At 43.3% G+C, this 23,018-nt stretch overlaps 1 protein-coding gene across 7 annotated transcripts in view; it reads left to right on the top strand.

The window, feature by feature from the left end:
- The window catches only part of BCAS1 (brain enriched myelin associated protein 1), a 91,298-nt gene that overhangs the window by 34,254 nt on the left and 34,026 nt on the right, over nucleotides 1-23,018 (top strand). For 5 of the 7 annotated variants that reach the window (XM_089670701.1, XM_089670698.1, XM_089670696.1 and 2 more), the window contains exons 7-8: nucleotides 3,533-3,685; nucleotides 14,594-14,629. In XM_089670701.1, coding sequence (XP_089526827.1) covers nucleotides 3,533-3,685; nucleotides 14,594-14,629 — 189 coding nt within the window. The remainder of the gene's footprint in view (nucleotides 1-3,532; nucleotides 3,686-14,593; nucleotides 14,630-23,018) is intronic. The other 2 variants (XM_089670699.1, XM_089670700.1) reach the window with 1 other exon arrangement.

Below are 23,018 nucleotides of genomic sequence, written 5' to 3'. Positions count from 1 at the left end.
GTGTCCTTGCCCACACTCAAAAAAGCCTATAAAAAAGGTACCAGGGGCATTTCATGGGGCGCCCTACTGACCCTGGGCCCTCGGGCATTGCCCGAGTGCTCGAATGGTCAGTCCGCCCCTGGTTGAGTGTCAGCAGCCTCCTCCCCATAATTGTTATTGGTCCATTTTTTGAGTAGCGCAGGAGGTTCCTATCATAGATTTAAAGCCACCATAACAGGTGCAGCTAAATTTTAAGAGGTTACAAAATATAAGTGAAATGGTTCAAATCAATACCTGTTCCTGAACACGCCGGCGCGGGTTAGTGTGCCTAGGCTACAATCCACCTCTGCTGGTGGAATAGGTCACCTGACCCCCCTTCTGCCCGATCCTATAGTCTGATCCTAGAATAAGCTGCTAGGGTTGTCACTTGTTTCCTGGATTGTAAAACTTTAATAAAACAGGGATCTATTTTTGGTCTATGGGGCAGCTTTAATAGCTGGCAGTGCCCGAGCTCCGGACTGTTAAGATCTTCAATGCTCAAGCTTTGCTACATCCGTCATTAGCAAATCCGGCTGGCCGAGTTGTGTTTGTTTTCCCATGATTGTGAGCGAGGCGAGCCCGGACGGTGTTTGTGCAGGAGTGGCTGCAGACAGCCAAGTCTGCAAGATGGAAAATCTCCGGGCTTTACCGAGACAGGTACTCATCTGGAGGTGGCAAACCTTCTAGAGCATGGGTGCTCCAACCTGTGGTCCTCCAGGTGTTGCACACTACAAGTCCCATCAAGCCTTTGGGAGTCATACTTGTAACAGTCAATCTTGCAATGCCTCATGGGACTTGTAGTTTGGCAACAGCTGGAGGTCCACCAGTTTGACACCCGTGCTCTATAACATGGGTGCTCAACCTGTGGCCCTCCAGGTGTTGCACACTACAAGTCCCATCATACCTCTACCTTTGGGAGTCATACTTGTAACAGTCAATCTTGCAATGCCTCATGGGACTTGTAGTTTGGCAACAGCTGGAGGTCCACCAGTTTGACATCCGTGCTCTATAACATGGGTGCTCAACCTGTGTCCCTCCAGGTATTGCACACTACAAGTCCCATCATGCCTCTGCCTTTGGGAGTCATGCTTAGAACTGTCAGCCTTGCAATGCCTCATGGGACTTGTAGTTCCACTGTGTAGTGGTCTATAACATGGGTGTTCAGCCTGTTCAGCCTGTTGCCCGCCAGGTGTTGTGGAACTACAAGTCCCATGAGGCATTGCAAGGCTGACAGTTCTAAGCATGACTCCCAAAGGCAGAGGCATGATGGGACTTGTAGTGTGCAACACCTGGAGGGACACAGGTTGAGCACCCATGTTATAGAGCACGGGTGTCAAACTGGTGGACCTCCAGCTGTTGCCAAACTACAAGTCCCATGAGGCATTGCACAATTGACAGTTACAAGTATGACTCCCAAAGGCAGAGGCATGATGGGACTTGTAGTTTGGCAACAGCTGGAGGGCCGCCAGTTTGACACCCCTGTTACAGAGGATGCTGCCCCTTTATTACCTTTGACACCAGTACAATCCCCATTGCCTCATATAATTATAATAAAAATGTTTGTATCTCATATCCCCAGTATACCTTTAGCCCCTTGGCCAGTATAAGACTCACTGCTTCAAATTAAGTGAAAAAACAATAAGCTATGAGCAAATGACATGAGCAGGGGGATGGGACTTCAGGGACGCCCTGACCAGAGTACTGTTGTCATGTTTGCAAGGAAGAGAAATGTAATTGAATGATATAGAAAGGTCATTTGCATAACAACACATGGCTACTATTGTAGCTGATACAGTATATCAATTGTTTTTTTGTCTGGATGCTGGCTGCTGCCTGTTGACTGTGCTGGGAGGGACAGCTTGGAGTATGTATGGACAGTGGATATGGTCTGATGGTGTGTCCTCATCTTCATCTTGTGTTGTACCAGCCGGCTCAGCTGATTGGATAAGACACAGGCATGTCCCCAGCTGCCCCTCCTTCACGGATCAGCTGAGTTGGCATCAGTACAGAGTCTAGGATGGGAGCGGATTGCCAGCATTTACTTCACTTGTTCCCAGATCATTATATCATGTGTTCTCCTACATGGGACATTGTATCACCTGTATTGCCCAACATGGGACATTGTATCACCTGTATTGCCCAACATGGGACATTGTATCACCTGTATTCTCCAACATGGGACATTGTATCACCTGTATTCTTCGACATGGGACATTGTATCACCTGTATTCCCCAACATGGTACATTGTATCACCTGTATTCCTCAACATGGGACATTATATCACCTGTATTCCCCAACATGGTACATTGTGTCACCTGTATTCCCCAACATGGTACATTGTATCACCTGTATTCCCCAACATGGTACATTGTGTCACCTGTATTCCCCAACATGGGACATTGTATCACCTGTATTCCCCAACATGGGACATTGTATCACCAGTATTCCCCAACATGGGACATTGTATCGCCTGTATTCCCCAACATGGGAAATTGTATCACCTGTATTCCCCAATATGGGACATTGTATCACCTGTATTCCCCAACATGGGACATTGTATCACCTGTATTCCCCAACATGGGACATTGTATCGCCTGTATTCCCCAACATGGGACATTGTAGCGCCTGTATTCCCCAACATGGAACATTGTATCACCTGTATTCCCCAACATGGTACATTGTGTCACCTGTATTCCCCAACATGGGACATTGTATCACCTGTATTCCCCAACATGGGACATTGTATCACCTGTATTCCCCAACATGGTACATTGTATCACCTGTATTCCCCAACATGGGACATTGTAGCGCCTGTATTCCCCAACATGGGACATTGTATCACCTGTATTCCCCAACATGGGACATTGTATCACCTGTATTCCCCAACATGTTATTATCCTTCCTGATGATTGTGGTGTCAGATTGGACTGCGAAGTTATGTGCAGTTTCTATGTTTCTTTCCTGTGCCTGGGCTTTGTATACCAGCTGTCATGGTATCCAGTGGAAACATTGGCTCTGTCACGCAAACTGACACAGACCGCTGTAGATAACTGGCAGGGCTTCTAGTGTGTTCACCAGGGCAGGACGTTCGGGGGATTTCTCTGAGGACATTTTTGTAATAGAGCTGGGAAGGGTTAGACTCCCTGTCAGGTTTGTAGGGACATCTGTGTCCCAAATGAGAAGGTTCCTCTTCCTATTTGTGTGGTCATGGGGAAGAAGTGATGGGAAATCTCCCCAATGGGGAAACTGACCAATAAACAACCAATCAAGGGATCTCAGCCATTCCTGCTCTATCTAAAGCTAGAATCTTGGCTTGAGTTTTATTTTAACCTGAAAATGACATATAATGAAGGCAGGTCCAGGTGTACCTTCAGCTTTCTCCTTTGTTGATTGTCTACATCTCCTGTTCATAGTGTCCCTCTACCCTGGCTTCTTTATAACCCCCAGAAACTGATCAGACAAACAGAATTCCCTGCAATCTTTATATATTGTATCTTTTCCCCATCTGAGCAGAAGAAAAAGGAAAATGGTGGAATGCGCAAATCATCTTCAAAGAAAGAGAAAGGGAAGGCAGCCACTCTGCAGGCCTCAGAGGCGGAGATGAGGGCTCAGAAGAAGGCCGAGAGCTCCAAGAGCAGCACGCTGGGGAGATTGTTTAGGCCGAAGGTTTGTATATGCGGAGTTCTACCAGAGAGCCTGACTGTCACCACATGGCAACTTCTCCAACCTCAAAGTGTTGGGTTCCAGTTGGCTGAACAGCCTGAAGCTGCCATTGGTGATAGAAGGTGTCTGTGTTCCTCCGCCAAACCATCTATGGTCATCCACTCATCCATCATTACATGCTACTAATATATTAACATGAGACGCCATGCATGTCAACCAACATACAAACTAATAGGCACCCCTGTTGTAATATTTTATCCTTTTTTTGTATGTTTCTAATCATTTGAAACTCTGAAGTAAATGGGATAAGCCCTGTTAAGGCTGACCTTAGCCTTAGAAAATGCTCATTGCCTGGGTGTCTTGCTGATCCAGTGGCTTCAAATACTTTTGAAGATTTTCACAGTATTTAGCTCTAGTGGCTGTATGCAGCCTTCTGCTATAAGGACGAGCAGACGATTCTCCTGGGTTAGGGGGAGGGGGGAAATGTGGTATCTGGGGGCCCCCTTTTTAATAAAGTGGGCTTCCAGACTGCAATAAGCCCCCTGCTCACAAACATCAGCCAGGGTTGTGGGGAAGAGGCCTTTGTCTTCATCAACATGGCAAGCTGTGAAAATTTGTCGAAATTAGCAGCCAATACCTGAATGCAGAATTGCAATGTGAAATTTTGTGAAATTACATTCCATCTTAAAGCTGTAGGCATTGCTGGCAACAAAGCCACGTGGTCACTGTTTTAATGTCATCACATGGCTCTGTTAATAAAGGCTCAAGATCAAGGAAAGGTCTATGGCAGCCTTTCCCAACTAGGGTTCCTCCTGAGGTTTCTTGGGGTACCTGCGACCAATGGTTTACTGATCTCCCACCTGCATTAACCAGCAGTGGAGGGGTCACGTCTACATTGGTCACTAGTAGAAAAGGACACCATGGTCTTATTTTCAGATTGTTACCGAAATGATTTTGTTGTGTAGGGATGGTAAAGAATTAAAAAAAAATATTTCCTGGGTGCCACATTTTTCAATGAAAACATTCTACTACTTTTGGATCATGCTAATGTACCATGAAATATAGGTTTAGCCCCTTTTTTTTGCAGGGGTTCCCCAAAATGTGCAACTAATTTCAAGATTTTTACAACATCCCCCCCCCCTGGCTATGTCACCAACCTCATCTGCAGATATTGCCCAAACTGTCCTTTCCGCTCCTCCCAAGACCTCCTGCTCCCCAGTTCTTTTGTTACCACCTCCGAAGCTCACCTCTAGGAATTCTCCAGAGCAGGAGCGGACTGACGACTCATGGGGGCCCCGGGCAATAAGGGATCATGGGGCCCAAACTTGCCCAAACTCAAAAAAGCCTATGAAAAAGGTACCAGGGGCATCTCATGGGGCCCCGTACTGACCCCGGGCCCTCGGGCAGTGCTCGAGTTTCCAAATGGTCAGTCTGCCCCTGCTCCAGAGCCTCTCCCATCCTCTGGAACTCCCTGCCCCAGTATTCCAGTTAGCTCCCACCCTGCCTGCCTTTAGACGATCCTTGAAAACTCATTTATTCAGGGGAGTCTACCCCACCCCCACCTAAAAACTGTACTTGAGTCACTTCCATCAGATCATCCCCTGCAGCTATTACCTTTTGTACCACCTCCCTTTAGATTGTAAGCTCCGTGAGCAAGGCCCTTCTGTATTGAACTGTATTGTATACAGCCTGTTCTACTTTTTTACTGTATACAGCCTGTTCTACTTTTTTATTTTTTTACTGTATACAGCCTGTTCTACTTTTTTATTTTTTTACTGTATACAGCCTGTTCTACTTTTTTATTTTTTTACTGTATACAGCCTGTTCTACTTTTTTTTTCTGCATCTGGAACGCTCTGGAACTGCAGGCACTGATGTGTACTATGACACTGACAACCCTATCACCTACTTTCTGTGCGTTTTGGATGCACACTGAAATGCATGTAGTGGGAACTGACCCTACATCGGCTTATTGCTTTGCCTGACACATCTCAGATTTGCTTTTTTGATGCAATGAATTTGCGGATAGGGCGTTCGGATTTTTGGACTTTTCCCATGTACTTTGGTATCTAGATATTTGTATCCTCCTAGTCCTACATTGCTGTCCTGTGAAGATGTAGGAATAATTGGGACAATCATTCAGAAATGTGCAATGTGACAACATGCAGGGAATATATCTGCAATGGACATGAGCTGTAATGGCTGTGACCTCTTCTTGTGCTCAGGGATGGGATCTTTGATACAAAAGATAAAATATTGTGTCTGCCATGTAACAAAGATTATGTATAATATGTAACAAAACGATACAACAAACAGTGTACTTGTGTTTTATCAGCAGTACACGATCGGTTCACACTATGGGGTTGATTTACTAAAGCCAAATAGACTGCGCACTTTGCAAGTGCAGTTGCTCCAGAGCAGACGCTCTGCTGACTTTCATCATCCAATCATGTGCCAGCAAAAATGCAGTTTTTTTTTTTATTTTCCTTGCATGTGATTGGGTATTCTTTGCAAAGTGAAGCTGTACACAGTGGTGTATTTAGGTTTCGTGCTGCCCTAAGCAACACGATAATCGGCACCCCCCCCCATGGACCCCATGGAGAGACCCTGACACCGATCAACACCCCCCTTCCCATGGAGAGACCCTGACACCGACCAACCCCCCCCCCCCCCCCACAAAGAGAGCCTGACACCGACCAACCCCCCCCCCCCCCCACAAAGAGAGCCTGACACCGACCAACCCCCTCCTCCCCCACAAAGAGAGCTTTACACCGACCAACACCCTCCTCCCCCACAAAGAGAGCCTGATATTGATCAACAACACCCCAGCCCACTACCACCCCCCCCCCCCATACACTGGCAACCCCTTCTTGGCTAGAGAAAAGACACTCACCTTCACAGCTCCGAACATCCCCGGGAACAAGAGTCGGGTTCTGCATACACCATCAAGCCATCAAGTAGCCCACAGCCTCTCTCAGATCCCACCTGGTCCCTATGCTGTGTGTGTCCTTTCTTCCATGCCTTCTTTTGGGGGGCGGCGCTGCCCCCCTGAAAAATTCTGCTGCCCCCCTGAACAATGCCGCCCTAGGCAAATGCCTTGTTTTCCTTGTGGTAAATACGTCCCTGGTTGTTCCTCGATTACTAAGCTCTGGATCAACTGCACTTGCAGAGTACGATTGCAATTTGCCAAGTGCAAGGTCCCTTTGCCTTTAGTAAATCAACCTCTATGTGCCTGTTGGGAACATGCGCAAAATTGAGAAACTCGCTGCCCTTCAGCAGACACCAGGCAGTGCTCATAATTGGCGCCCCCACGCATCTTCAAAAGCGTTCCAAATCGTATGGTGCCGCAGCACATGTGGTTCAGTGCCGCACGCCTTTGAAAGAGAGTCAGGGACTTCCTTTCCTGCATTTGTTATGCATCAAACAGCCCATTGAAAAATGAATGGGCAGCCCTACATGCGACGCACAGAATCGCAGCAAAAATGCGAGTGTGCTTGGCCATACCTGTAGGTTTGACCCAAACCTAAAGCCTTTTTTTTTTCAGCTTTGAATAGAGTAGAGGGGTTTAGATCCCACGTACTTTGGTAACCCTTGTCAGGTTTTTATTGCTATTGTGTCCCCATTGGGGAGAGTCACCCTCCCTATTAGCTCTGTTTTCTATTATCAAGAGTGAAAGAATATCCCAATTTTTGGGTTGTCACAGGAAGAGAAGGGAAACCTTTCAATGGGGACACTAGTTCTGGTGACAACCAGGGATTCCCTCACTTTGGAGGGATTTCCTCTCACATGTTTTGGCTTCGGGGCAGGAAGTGAAGCACAATCTGCCCAAAGGTTGTCAGGGGTTATTTCCCCCCTTTCTTGCCCTTAGTTCTACTTTAATTTGTTTTCTTATCCGACATTGTCCTGGAATGTTTAATAAATACCTATACACAGGAAAAAAAAAACACAGGCTTTCTGAAAATGCTGCTTTCCTGGCTGGCTATGGCTTTATCACTTTTTGATCTGCATGAGTATTCCAGGTCAGAGCCTCAGAACATATGGAAGCCATTGGATCAGTATGACAACTAATGAGCGTTTCCAGAAGCAGAGGTCACGACAGCGACCTCAGTATTCCCCCACTACAGGATTACATTGAAATGTCTTTCAAGTTAGTGGCTGAAATACCTAAAAGCACAGCCCGTCTTTTGCTAAAACATAAAAAAATGCACCCATATTAATTAATTAAAAAAAATATAAATTTCAAAGCATTGCAGCTGCGATCAGTGGGTGTTGGGTGCAATGCTCTGGCTCTTGCAGACTATTAAAACATAGAAAAGTTTTGTTTTTTTTTGTTTTTTTTGTGGGGGGTTGTTTTGTTTTGTTTTGTTTTTTTGTTTCTTTCTTTTTTGTTTTTTTTGTTAATAGATCTATAGTTGTCCCACACGTTTGAAGCTTTTTACTGTTGAATGGCTCACTACCTCTGCTGGAAGTTTATTCCAAGTATCAACTACTCAGTAAAATATTACTTTCTGAGATTCGTTTTGAATTTTCCTCCATTTAGTTGGAGGTCATGTCCCCGTGTTCTTGATTATGGTTTCGTGTTGAAAATCCCGCTTTCCTGAACCGTATTCACCCTCCTTGATGTATTTAAAGGTTTCAATCACGTCTCCTCTTTCCCTTCTTTTCCTCCAGACTGTACAAGTTGCTCTCGATATGTTTTATCCCCCAGACCTTCCACCATTCTTGTTACCCATCTCTGGACTCGTTCTATCTTATTCCTTCAGTTATGGAGCTGGAGGAAGAGATCACATGACGTCAGTTTTTTTGTTTTTTTTTTGTGTTTTTATTGACAGATTTCTGTAAATGAATTACAAATTTAAATAATGACAAGAAGAACCCTGGAATCTGTATGATGAGGGGGGGCGGGGGGAATGGGAGCGGTTTGGAAGTGCTGCAACATGGTCAGAAAGATGGACTATTCCTTTAAGCTGTTGAGGTATGAGGATGGTATATAGAAGATATATCTACAATTAGTTCTCTTGCAGTTACTGTGGACACCTAGCTTCACATTGTTAATGAGCATATTTGTATTACCCGATGGTACCACAAGGGAGGCAATAGTGGTTGGGATTCCCTGAACTCTCAAAGGATACGGGGATTTCTTTTCAGCCATGTGATGGTGATTGTTAAACCTCATTGGACTGAAAATAACTGTCTTTTTTTAGAAATAGTGATCTTTATCCTGGTGTGTTGGCTTTGTGAGACTATGTGAATTGGCTCAGTAGTATGCGTGAGATGAAAGTCAACTATATCTAAAGTGGAAACTTTTTTTTGTTTTAGCGTTGGAATAGGAAAGGGTTAAAACCCCTGTCAGTGTTTTTTCTTTATTGTCCTCTGTGTCACATTGGGGAAAATCACCTTCACTCTCCATCCCATAGAGGCAACAGTTCAATTGTCCCTGGAATAAGTGTCCACTTTGGGAGATTTCTGCTCAGTTCCTGTTCTGGTGACACAGACAGCCACAAAACCTTCACAGGGTTTCTAGCCCTTCGAGGTTACATTCACTTTAAATGTCATCACGGTGCTGAATTACCTCCAGCTCTGACTGCATTATTATGGATACTTGGAGCTCCTGTCATTGAGGACAATAAAGAGACATTAAACTCTGGTTAAAAAAAAATCTATTCTTGTATATATTCCTAATCCAAAAAGTCCCTTCTATTGCTCTCAGCCTCCTCCAAATCTCCACATTTCTTTTTTTGATGCTGTAATCTACATTACTGTCAGCGGTTGGCTATATTCATTCTCCATGGTCCCATTGTATGTAGGAACGTAGCCACCCTGCCTTGCTTGAACTATGCATCTCTTACAGGGTGGCTACATTCATTGTCCATGATCCCACTGTATGTAGGAACATAGCCACCCTCCCTTGCTTGAACTATGGACTATGGACCTGTTAGAGGGTGGCTACATTCATTCTCCATGGTCCCATTGTATGTAGGAACGTAGCCACCCTCCCTTGCTTGAACTATGGACTATGGATCTGTTAGAGGGTGGTTCTGTTCATTATCCATGATCCCATTGTAAGTAGGAACATAGTCACTACTCACTTGCTTGAACTATGGACTATGGACCTGCTAGATGGAGGCTACATTCATTTTCCATGGTCCCACTGTATGTAGGAACGTAGCCACCCTCCCTTCCTTGAACTATGCATCTCTTAGAGGGTGGATACATTAATTCTCTATGATCCCACTGTATGTAGGAACGTAGCCATCCTCCCTTGCTTGAACTATGGACTATGGACCTGTTAGAGGGTGGCTACATTCATTCTCCATTGTCCCACTGTATGTTGAAATGTAGCCACCCTCGCTTGCTCGAACTATGGACTATGGACCATGGACCTGTTAGAGGGTGGCTACATTCATTGTCCATGGTTCCAATGTATGTAGGAATGTAGCCACTCCTCACCAGCTTTAACTATGGACTATGCACCTGTTAAGGAGTGGTTCTGTTCATTCTCCATGGACCCAATGTATGTAGGAATGTAGGCACCCTCCTTTGCTGGAACTATTGCCCTGTTAGATGGAGGCTACATTCCTTTTCCATGGTCCCACTGTATGTTGAAACATAGCCACCCTCCCTTGCTTGAACTGTGGACTATGGACCTGTTAGAGGGTGGCTACACTCATTCTCCATGGTCCCACTGTATGTTGAAATTTAGCCACCCTCCCTTGCTTGAACTATGGACCTGTTAGAGGGTGGCTCTGTTCATTCTCCATGGGCCCACTGTATGTAGGAACACAGCCTCCCTCCCTTGCTGGAACTATGGACCTTGTAGAGGGTGGCTACATTCATTCTCCATTGACCCACTGTATGTAGGAACATAGCCACCCTCCCTTGCTCAAACTATGGACTATGGACCTGTTAGATGGAGGCTACATTCATTCTCCATGGTCCCACTGTATGTAGGGATGTAGCCACCCTCCCTCGCTCTCCCCTGAGATGGACTATGGACTCTGGACTCCACAATCTATAGTCCAAAGTCCATTTCAGCAGCAAGCAAGAGAGCGTGGCCTTGTAGTATGCATTGTGCAGTGAAGTAAGGGGGGAAAAAGAGAAGTTCGGGAGCTCATGGAGGACAGTACAAGGAGAGAGAAGAACACAGTAGCAAACAAATATATTACAGGGCTATTAAGTAAAGGTTTATTTCTGGAGAATAAGGTGTCACTTTAAATGCAAAATTCAAGATTGGTGCAACACACAGGCAGTGTGTATAAATGTTATTGATGGGAAGTTTATCATGTTTTCTGTATTTTAATATTTGAAATAACGAGGTTATTCTGTAGCAGCAATATCCTGATGGTAATGAAATAGATGTGATCTGACTTTCCATGAGGATCAGCCGTATATTGATCTAGTCTCTATCTCTTGTTAGCCTTTTTTTTCCTTTGAAAGGTAAAAAGATTTTGTTGATCTGGAACAGCGGTCTCCAAACTGTGGCCCAGGGACTGGGTGGGGCCCTTTGCTTGCCTTTATCTACTGACGATAACAATGAGGAATAATTTCTGCCACTGACACCAATGATGCAGCACTATTCCTCCCACTGACACCAACGATGGAGCACTATTCCTCCCACTGATACCAATGATGGGGCACTATTCCTCCCACTGATACCAATGATGGGGCACTATTCCTCCCACTGATACCACTGATGGGACACTATTCCTCCAATTGATACCAATGATGGGGCACTATTCCTCCCACTGACACCAATGATGGGGCACTATTCCTCCCGCTGACACCAATGATGGGGCACTATTCCTCCCACTGACACCAATGATGGGGCACTATTCCTCCCACTGACACCAATGATGGGGCACTATTCCTCCCACTGACATCAATGATGAGGGAACTATTCCTCTCTGGGACACCATTGATGGGGCATTGTTACTGACGCTAGGACATTTTCTACTCCTATTGGCCACAGTCTGGTCCCTCTAAAGTCTGAAGGATAATAAACTGGCCCTTCAATGATGGGACACTATTCCTTCCACTGACACCAATGATGAGGGAACTATTCCTCTCACTGACACCAATGTTAGGGTACTATTCCTTCCACTGACACCAATGGTGGGACACTATTCCTCCCATTGACACCAATGTTAGGGTACTATTCCTCCCATTGACACCAATGGTGGGACACTATTCCTCCCATTGACACCAATGATGGGATACTATTCTTCCCACTGGCACCAACGATGGAGCACTATTCCTCCCACTGATACCAATGATGGGGCACTATTCCTCCCACTGATACCAATGATGGGGTACTATTCCTCCCACTGACACCAATGATGGGGCACTATTCCTCCCACTGATACCAATGATGGGGCACTATTCCTCCCACTGACACCAATGATGGGACACTATTCCTCCCACTGACACTAATGATGAGAAAACTATCCCTCCCACTGATACCAATAATGGGGCACTATTCCTCCCACTGACACCAATGATGGGGCACTATTCCTCCCACTGATACCAATGATGGGGCACTATTCCTCCCACTGATACCAATGATGGGACACTATTCCTCCCACTGACACCAATGATGGGGCACTATTCCTCCCACTGACACCAATGATGGGGCACTATTCCTCCCACTGATACCAATGATGGGGCACTATTCCTCCCACTGATACCAATGATGGGGCACTATTCCTCCCACTGACACCAATGATGAGGGAACTATTCCTCTCTGGGACACCATTGATGGGGCATTGTTACTGACGCCAGGACATTTTCTACTCCTATTGGCCACAGTCTGGCCCCTCTAAAGTCTGAAGGATAATAAACTGGCCCTTCAATTAGAAAGTTTGGAGACCCCTGCTCTGGAATATACCGAAACACCCCACTAAAAATGTCCCTCTTGTCGTCTCCTCTAACGTGAAAAATGTTTAATAAAGTTTCATTGTTTGTTTACATTTGTACGTTTCCATACCATTGTTAACATTTACTAAAAGATGATACATTGTTGCAGCTTTCCATCTGATCAGAAGAAGTGCTGACTACTTGCTTTTAGATTCTCCTTATGGTGGCCATACATGCTTCGATTTCATTATTCACAAACAACCCGATCCACAAACAACTTCCCTTCCAACCGATTTAGACTCAATTTAGATCGGATTCTATCAAACTCAGCTGATTGGCCAGGGCAGAATATTATTTATTGATTATTGATTTGGCATCGATTGGCAGCACTGAGATGATTTGCCCGTGAATATGATCGCATTTCCATGGATTATATTAGGAATATGAGGTCCTGTGGTGGACACAGAGATGGGATCGGTCACACATGATGGTATGTATCATAACTGGGTTTGGACAGAACTCTGGCTGTACGGGTGTTTGGACCTCATCAGCCTGGGGGACAAGGTGCTTTGCTGGAAGCCCCCCTTCCCCTATGTTGAGGGCATGTGGCCTTTTAGGGTACATTCACATTTGGGAATACAACCTGCCTGTGATTATAAGTGAGAACCCCAGCAGGGGTTACCATGCTTAGCTGCGGGAGGCAGCCCCATTGAAAGCAATGGAAGGCTGCTGGCACCCGCAGCTAATTGCGTTCACTCACATGTAGCGACCACATGTGCATTATCGACCTTGGATGCAGGCAGTCTGCTACCCCCCAAACCCCCCCCCATGCTATTTTTTTTGGACAGGGGTCTCCAAACTATGGCCCTCCAGCTATTGAAGTACTACAAGTCCCATCATGCCTCTGCCTCTGGGAGTCTTGCCAGTGGCTGTCAGAGTCTTGCAAGGCCTCATGGGTCTTGCAGTTCCTCAACACCTGGAGGGCCATAGTCAGGGTCTTGCAAGGCCTCATGGGACTTGCAGTTCCTCAACACCTAGAGGGCCATAGTTTGGAGACCTCTGCCCTAGAAGGTGGCCATGTTTGATCGGACAGATTAAGCTCCTATAGGTTTCAATTGTGTTTGGGTTCGGCATCTAAACTTCGTTGAAGTTTGCTGGACCCAATGGAGAGCAATTCCGCTCATCCCCAATCTTAACCATTGGTTGAAATTCACTTCCCTGGGTGTGGCATATCCATGGAAAGGGCTGCTGACTAGACCGTGGATTGTTTTGTTGTCTTTGATGGATTTTTATATTCTATTCCAAAGTGTGTCAGACTTCCATTTTTGGGACTTGCAGTTCCTCAACACCTGGAGGGCCATAGTTTGGAGACCCCTGCCTTAGAAAATGGGCGTGTTTGATCGGACAAGTTTGGCCCCTATCAGTTTCAATTGTGTTTGAGTTGGGCATCCAAACTTCGTTGAAGTTTGCTGTACCCAATGGAGAGCAATTCAGCTCATCCCAAATCTTAACCATTGGTTGAAATTCACTTACCCGGGTGTGGCATATCCATGGAAAGGGTTGTTGACTAGATCATGGATTCTTTTGTTGTTTTTTATGGATTTGTATATTCTATTCCAAAGTATGTCGGACTTCCATTTTTCTTCATGGTCATCTACGGCAAGTCCAACATACGTCCTGGGATAGGCCATGGACCCTATCCTATGAATACGGGGTAAGGGTCTGTCGCACCATGATCATTTGCTTTCTCAATTTGTTGACTATAGATCGATTTATTCCGATTAGAAATGATCATGATTTATACAAATTGTATACATATAACTTATTATATCATTTATTTTTTATAAATCCTTTATCGAAGCGTGCATGGCCACCTTTAACATGTGCAATCCGATTTGTCTCCATGCAGTTCAGGGAGCCAGCCAATCGTGATGCAGGAAATGCAGACTGGACAGATCAGACTGCATGTGTTCCAGCAAATCACACGATGACTGACTTGACTGCTTTATTAATTGCTCATTGCCTAACATTGTTCTTTTTTTATTTCTTTTCTAACCAGTCGAAGAAAGATGAAGTAGAAGCAGGCGGAGGCAAAGTAAGTATGGATTGTTCGGATATCAGCCCCGTATATCAGTAGAATTTCATTTGAAAGTTTGTATTGAATTTCTGAAAAATGCAGATCATTCATAGTTACATAGTTAGTCTGGCTAAAAAAAAGCCATAAACCATAAAATGGAATAAAAAAAGTTATAATCCTATACCCACAGTTGATCCAGAGGAAGGCAAAAAAAAATAATTGCATTTTGCCATCATCGGGTCAACTGATTTCAATGGAAAACCCTTAAACTAGAACTATAGGCAAAACTTTTTGTTTTCATTTGGATAGAGTAAGGGAGGGTTATAACCCCTGTCAGTTTTTTTGTTTTTTGCCATCTGTGCCCCATTGGGGAGATTTCCCATCACTTCCTGTCCCATAGCCAAACAGGAAGTGAGAGGAAATCCCTGCAAATTAAGGGAGTCCCTTGGGGAATGTGATCACCTATAAAAATGGGGGAAAAAAGGGTTTATAATGTTTTTTTTATGTCTATACACAAATGTTTTGCCTTTCATTTCCATTTTAAAGGGAATGGGTTGTTGTATATAGTGGAGGCTTTCATTCTATAAAGTCTAATCATCCAAAGAACCCAAATTCCGTTGTTACCTTTATGCTTTGTAAATGTAGTTGTGAAAGCTTTTATTTCCCTGCTGTATCTCTGTGACGTTATTTAACCATTTCCTTACCATGCTATAGACGAATGATGACTACAGCGCGGTTGTCCAGTTCTGGGAGGGCGTCATATGATGTCATCGCAGAAAGCGACCCCAGTGGCGCACACCCAGCTCTGTCTGTGATCACTGTGTCCTTATCATGTCCTGATCACATAACATGTTAAAAGGCCGATCACATCGGCCTTTTACCACGTGATCATCTGTGTCCAATCACAGCTGATCACCACGTAAATACACTTGCCGGTTATCGGCAGTACTTTCTAAACACTGTTAAAGTGTGAAGGAAAGTACAGCTGATAACCGGCAACTGTCAAAGGAGACATCTGCACTGCATCAGTGCAGCCCCAAAGTGCCCATCAATGCCCAACAGAGCCACCTCATCAGTGCCCATCAGTGTAGCCTCAACAAATGAATAGTGCCCCATCATTGGTATCAGTGGGAGGAATAGTCCCCTATCATTGGTATCAGTGGGAGGAATAGTGTCCCATCATTGGTGCCAGTGGGAGGAATAGTGCCCCATCATTGGTGTTAGTGGGAGGAATAGTGTCCCATCATTGGTGTCAGTGGGGGGAATAGTGCCCCATCATTGGTGTCAGTGGGAGGAATAGTGCCCCATCATTGGTGTGAGTGGGAGGAATAGTGCCCCATCATTGGTGTGAGTGGGAGGAATAGTGTCCTATCATTGGTGTTAGTGGGAGGAATAGTTCCCCATCATTGGTGTCAGTGGGGGGAATAGTGCCCCATCATTGGTATCAGTGGGAGGAATAGTGCTCCATCATTGGTATCAGTGGGAGGAATAGTGCTCCATCATTGGTGCCAGTGGGAGGAATAGTGCCCCATCATTGGTGCCAGTGGAGAAATAAAGCCCCATCATTGGTGTCAGTGGGAGGAATAGTGCCCTATCATTGGTATCAGTGGGAGGAATAGTGCCCTATCATTGGTGCCAGTGGAGGAATAAAGCCCCATCATTGGTGTCACTGGGAGGAATAGTGCCCCATCATTGGTATCAGTGGGAGGAATAGTGCCCCATCATTGATATCAGTGGGAGGAATAGTGCCCCATCATTGATATCAGTGGGAGGAATAGTGCCCCATCATTGGTATCAGTGGGAGGAATAGTGTCCCATCATTGGTGCCAGTGGTAGGAATAAAGTCCCATCGTTAGTATTAAAGGGCGGAATAGTGCCCCATCTTTGGAAATAGGGCAGGAATAGTGCCCCATTATTGGTGTCACTAGCACAAATAGTGCCCAATCTCTTCAAAGTGAAGGTAACCAGGAGTCCAAATTGGAAGATTTCTTTTTTCTGTTCTAATGACAACTCTGAAAAAAATGGGTTTCACGTCATTTCTGTCCCTTCAAAATGATCACCCAGACAAACAGAGAAGGTGAATCTAGCGGGGGAAAAAAGACAGCGAAAAAAAAAAATAAAAGTTTTTTTTTTCCAATTGTTACGTGATAAAATGTTGAATGTAAGCCCAAAGCAATGGGGAGCCACATATCTAAAAGTCTCCAATTGAATTGACATTGCTGCAAAGCCCCAGCCATTCTCCGCTTAGATCACTTTTAGACCGGTCAGATTATGGTGGTGATAAATTGCTGCAGCATGAACCAAACACAATCATAGTAGGGAAGACAGAGGAACAGACCAACTGCTAATGGAACAATTTGTAATGGATGGTGAATGAGTTAAAGCCTCCACACTCATATATACCGTGGGCTATGTTTATTGCATGTTTTATTTTTCCTGCCCTCGTGTTTTTCTTTTTGTTTCGAGGAGAGCGAGCCCATGGTTTAGATTACCTCTCTTTGTCACTTTCAGTGAACATACCTGGAGATGCCTCTATGCGGTGAACAGTCGTGTTGTGATGAGGGACACTAGATCTTCCCTTAAACAATGTACACTTTACTCACAAATACCTTTCCACACAACTAGAGATACCAACATGAAGTAGACAATTACTCTTCAACCCATCCATAGATTTCACCTGCCACATGGGAACTGATTCAGCTGAATTTGAGAGTAGAACTCTGCAGTTGCCCATGAATTTCAGGTGCTTTTATGGTTTGGTTTTTTTTTATTGTGTAAAATCTGTCTACGTCTGAAATATAAGAACGTGCACATTAACTTTTGAGCTGGAAGGTTGGTTCAGAGGGTGAGAGCTCATGCTGGGCTGCTGGAGACCAGGGTTCAAATCCAAGTCCAAGACTTTGCTGTCTTAGGCTCTGTATATGAGTCTTCCAATCTGCTGATGACCCACCAGCAAGTGGTGAGCTTCAGTTAATGAGAGTCTGGGAGGTTATTTAAAAAAAAAAACATAAAAATTATTTTTGTAAAACTAATTCAACTTTCAAAGAGGTTTGCTTCCAATTACAGCTGGAGATTGTTTGGATTTGTGCATGGCATGAGACTGTTTTCCATGGTTGTACTGGAGAGATTTCATTCATGGTTTAGCCCTTTGCACTTTCATACTTGAGGTCTACATGGTTCTGCCCTTTGAGTGTTCAACTGCTTTCATTGTTTAGCACCCAGGTTTTATAGCACTAGTTATGATTTTGCACTGAGGACTTACAGTGCTTTCATGGTCTTGCCCTTGGGGTCTACAGTGCTTTTATGGTTTTGCCCTTGGGGTCTATGGTGCCTTCATGGTTTTGCCCTTGTGATCTATAGTGCTTTCATGGTTTTGCCCTTGTGATCTATGGTGCTTTCATGGTTTTGCCCTTGGGGTCTATGGTGCTTTCATGGTTTTGCCCTTGGGGTCTATGGTGCTTTCATGGTTTTGCCCTTGGGGTCTATGGTGCCTTAATGATTGTGCCCTGAGGGTCTACAGCACATGTGTGGCTTTGAGCATGGGTTCTTAAGCACATTTAGGAATTTGCCCTTGTGGTCTACTGTGCTTTCAGGGATTTGAACCCTTGTATTATGGTGCCCATGGTAGTGCTGCTATTCCTTGAGCCACTTGTCTCTGGTCAAGAGATGGTGTGTTAGTTCTCCTATTTCAAGAGGAAAGAGCCCTAACGTTTTAAAATGCAAAGGGAGGAGCTGAGGTTCAAACCGGCAATTCTATAGATGGTACTACAGTACAATGTGATTGCTTATCCTCTGAGATAGCCAGCTCTGTGACATTTTTATTGACAAAGATTTTTTGAAAGTGAAATATAATTTGAGACACCCACAAATTCAAAAGGCAAGACGAGCTTTGGACCTGACTTTCTAAGAACAGGCTGGTTGGGTATTAAACCCCTGAGCCACACAGCCCTTTGAAGCAGCCAGCTTGTAAATCAAGGTTAAGATACGTGAAAGATTATCAAAGCATGCAAGCATTTAAAATGAACTTTTCAGGATTTGAACTTGTAACAGAGAGGAGTTGAAGTTAGTTGTCTAGATGGTAAGCTTCTGAGCTAACCAGAATTGACCTCCGGAGCAGTAAATCAAGACTTAGTAAGTAAAATATGATCAGGACTCCCACAAATTTGAAAAGGCTCAGCTGGGATTCAAACCTACAACTCTGTGAGTTCAGGCATTAAGGTGGCTGCTCAACCACTAAGCCATGTGTCCACATGGAGTAACACTGAATAATTTTAAGATGTAGGAAGTGAGACATAATCAGGGACCTGCTTAAATTTAAAAAAAAAGAGAGTCAAGATTTGAACCAGTAATTCAATAACCTTGGAAAGGAAGACAACAGGCTCTTAACCCACTAAGCTAGCCAGAAATATGTAGTTAGTAGCAGTAAATCAAGACTTAGTAAGCAATACATGGTCAGGACACCTTCAAAGAAAAAAAAAAATTAAGATTTGAATCAGCAACTTTGTAATTTTTGAGAGGAAAGTGACTGATGCTATATCAACTAAGCCACCAGGACAGACAGTCCTTGAGCTAGTAAATAAAGACTTATTGAGCATGATCAAGACACCACAAAAAGGATAACCTGAGATTTGAACATAGGACTCTAAGATTGCAGTAATGATGTTAGGTAGCACTTAAACCAACAGGCCATACATACTTCTAGTCAAAGATGTTGTAAACTGAGACTTAGTAACTGAAGCATGATCAGGGACGCCAAAATCTCAAGATGGTCACCTGAGATTTGAACCACCAACTATAAAACACTCTGATATAGAGGTAACTAACTACTAGCCAACTATGCCAATCAACCTTCTGAAACATGGCTCTGTAAATTAAAACTTAGTAAGTGAAGCACTATCGGGGACATGCACAAAAAAAAATCCAGACTCAACTCTACAGCTAACACATTGCCGGAATGAAGCAAATTTTACTATTACTAAGCTCCTAAGCCAGCCAGAACTTTGAGATTGTAGACTGTAAATCAAAACTTAGCAAGTGAAACATAATCTGAAACCCACACAAAGTCAAAAGGAATATCTGAGATTCAAACCTTTAAAGCTAAGCACATTGGGATGAAGACAAGTACATTTGAAATCCCTAAACTAACTGGACCTTTGGGCTAGCACAGCAGTAAATCAAGACTTAGTAAGAAAAAGTGATCAGCGAAATGCACAAACTAAACAATCTGGATTTGAACCTGCAACTCTAAAAACCTCTGAATGTATTGTCTATCTGTTAAGAAGCTCAGCCAACCAGAACTTTGGCTCTAAAGACTTTAAATCGTGATGTAGTAAGCGATACATGATTGGGACACTTACAAATTCAAAAAGAAAATCTGAGATTTGAACCTATAACTCTAAAGCTACTACAACAGAGAGGAGTGAGTGGCAATCCCCTAGTCTATGGAGACCTTTGAGCTGGATGCCATTAAAACAAGACTTAGAAAATGAAGCATAACCAGGAACACCAACAAATTAAAAAAAAACTCTGAGATTTGAACCTATAACTCCAAGACTACTACTATGGAGAGAAGTGGATGGTAATCCCTTAGTCTATGGAGACCTTTGAGCTGAACTGTAATAAAACAAGACTTAGAAAATGAAACATAATCAGAAACACCAACAAGTTCAAAAAAGTCTTGGATTTGAACCCAGAACTCTAAGGCTACTACAAAGAAGATGAGTGGACAGTGATCCCTTAGTCTATGGAGACCTTTGATCTAAGATGTGTTGAAATAAGACTTAAAAAATGAAGCATAACCAGAAAACATCAACAAGTTCTAAGATTTGAACCTAGAACTCTAAGACTACTACAATGTAGAGGAGTGGATGGTAATCTCTTAGTCTATGGAGACCTTTGAGCTGAAGGACATTAAAACAAGACTTGAATGAAACATAACCAGGAATATCATCAAAATTTGGGATTTGAACCTATAACTCTAATGATACTACAATATAGAGAAGCGGATGTTAATCCCTTAGTCTATGGAGATCTTTGAACTGAAGACCATTAAAACAAGACTTAGAAAATGAAGCATAACCAGGAACATCAACAAGTTCAAAAAGAGTTGGGATTTGAACCTAGAACTTTAAGACTACTACAATGTAGAGGAGGGGACGGTAATCCCTTAGTCTATGGAGACCTTTGAGCAAGACTACATTAAAACAAGATTTAGAAAATGAAACATAACCAGGAACACCAACAAGTTCAAAAAAATCTGGGATTTGAACCTAGAACTCTAAGGCTGCTTCAACGTAGAGGAGCAGATGGCAATCCCTTAGTCTATGAAGACTTTTGATGAGCTGACCTGCATTAAAACAAGACTTGAATGAAATATAACCAGGAAAACAAACAATATCTGGGATTTGAACCTATAATTCTAAGGCTACTACAATATAGAGGAGTGAATAGTAACCCCTTAGTCTATGGAGACCTTTTAATTGGAGTGTATTTAAACAAGACTTAGAAAATTAAACCTAACCAGGAACACCAACAAGTTCAAAAATAATCTGGGATTTGAACCTAGAACTCTAAGACTACTACAACGAGAAAGAAGTAGATGGTAATCCCTTAGTCTATGTAAACCTTTGAAATGAAGAACATTACAACAAAACTTAGAAAATGAAGCATAACCAGGAACACCAACACATTCATAAAAATCTGGGCTTTGAACTTAGAACTCTAAAGCTACTACAACAAAGAGGAGTGGATGGTAATCCCTTAATCTATGGAGACTTTTGAGCTGAACTGCATTATAACAAGACTTGAATGAAACATAGACAGGAACACCAACAAAATCCATGATTTGAACCTATAACTCTAAGGTTACTACAATGTAGAAGAGTGGATAGTAATCCCTTAGTCTACGGAGACTTTGGAGTTGAAGAGCATTAAAATAAGACTTAGAAAATGAAGCATAACCAGGAACACCAACAAGTTAAAAACAAATCTGGGATTTGAACCTCAAACTCTAAGGCTATACCAAAGGAGAGAAGTGGAGGGCAATCTCTTAGACCATGGAGACCTTTGAGCTGGAACGCATTAGAACAAGACTTAGAAAATGAAGCATAACCAGGAACACCAACAAATTAAAAAAAACCTGGGATTTGACCCTAGAACTCTAAGGCTATACCAAAGGAAAGTAGTAGGATGGTAATCCCTTAGTCTATGGAGACATTTAAACTGAAGCTCTTTAAAACAAGACTTAGAAAATGAAATATAACCAGGAACACCAACAAGTTAAAAAATATATGGGATTTGAACCTAGTCTAGTCTCCGAGTCTATGGAGATCTTTGAGCTGAGCTGCATTAAAACAAGACTTGAATGAAACATAACCAGGAACACTAACAAAATCTGGGATTCGAACCTATGACTCTAAGGCTACTACAATGTAGAGGAGCGGATGGTAATCCCTTAGTCTATGGAGACCATTGAGCTGCACTGTATTAAAACAAGACTTAGAAAATGAAGCATAACCAGGAACACCAACAAATTAAAAAAAAACTCTGAGATTTGAACCTATAACTCCAAGACTACTACTATGGAGAGAAGTGGATGGTAATCCCTTAGTCTATGGAGACCTTTGAGCTGAACTGTAATAAAACAAGACTTAGAAAATGAAACATAATCAGAAACACCAACAAGTTCAAAAAAGTCTTGGATTTGAACCCAGAACTCTAAGGCTACTACAAAGAAGATGAGTGGACAGTGATCCCTTAGTCTATGGAGACCTTTGATCTAAGATGTGTTGAAATAAGACTTAAAAAATGAAGCATAACCAGAAAACATCAACAAGTTCTAAGATTTGAACCTAGAACTCTAAGACTACTACAATGTAGAGGAGTGGATGGTAATCTCTTAGTCTATGGAGACCTTTGAGCTGAAGGACATTAAAACAAGACTTGAATGAAACATAACCAGGAATATCATCAAAATTTGGGATTTGAACCTATAACTCTAATGATACTACAATATAGAGAAGCGGATGTTAATCCCTTAGTCTATGGAGATCTTTGAACTGAAGACCATTAAAACAAGACTTAGAAAATGAAGCATAACCAGGAACATCAACAAGTTCAAAAAGAGTTGGGATTTGAACCTAGAACTTTAAGACTACTACAATGTAGAGGAGGGGACGGTAATCCCTTAGTCTATGGAGACCTTTGAGCAAGACTACATTAAAACAAGATTTAGAAAATGAAACATAACCAGGAACACCAACAAGTTCAAAAAAATCTGGGATTTGAACCTAGAACTCTAAGGCTGCTTCAACGTAGAGGAGCAGATGGCAATCCCTTAGTCTATGAAGACTTTTGATGAGCTGACCTGCATTAAAACAAGACTTGAATGAAATATAACCAGGAAAAC

This window comes from Staurois parvus, unplaced genomic scaffold (genome assembly GCF_062004578.1).
Source record: "Staurois parvus isolate SC_StPar_1 unplaced genomic scaffold, SC_StPar_1.0 ptg000093l, whole genome shotgun sequence".
NCBI lineage: Eukaryota > Metazoa > Chordata > Amphibia > Anura > Ranidae > Staurois > Staurois parvus.
The sequence above is the reverse complement of the archived record's forward strand: the minus strand, read 5'-3'. Positions and strand labels throughout refer to the sequence as shown.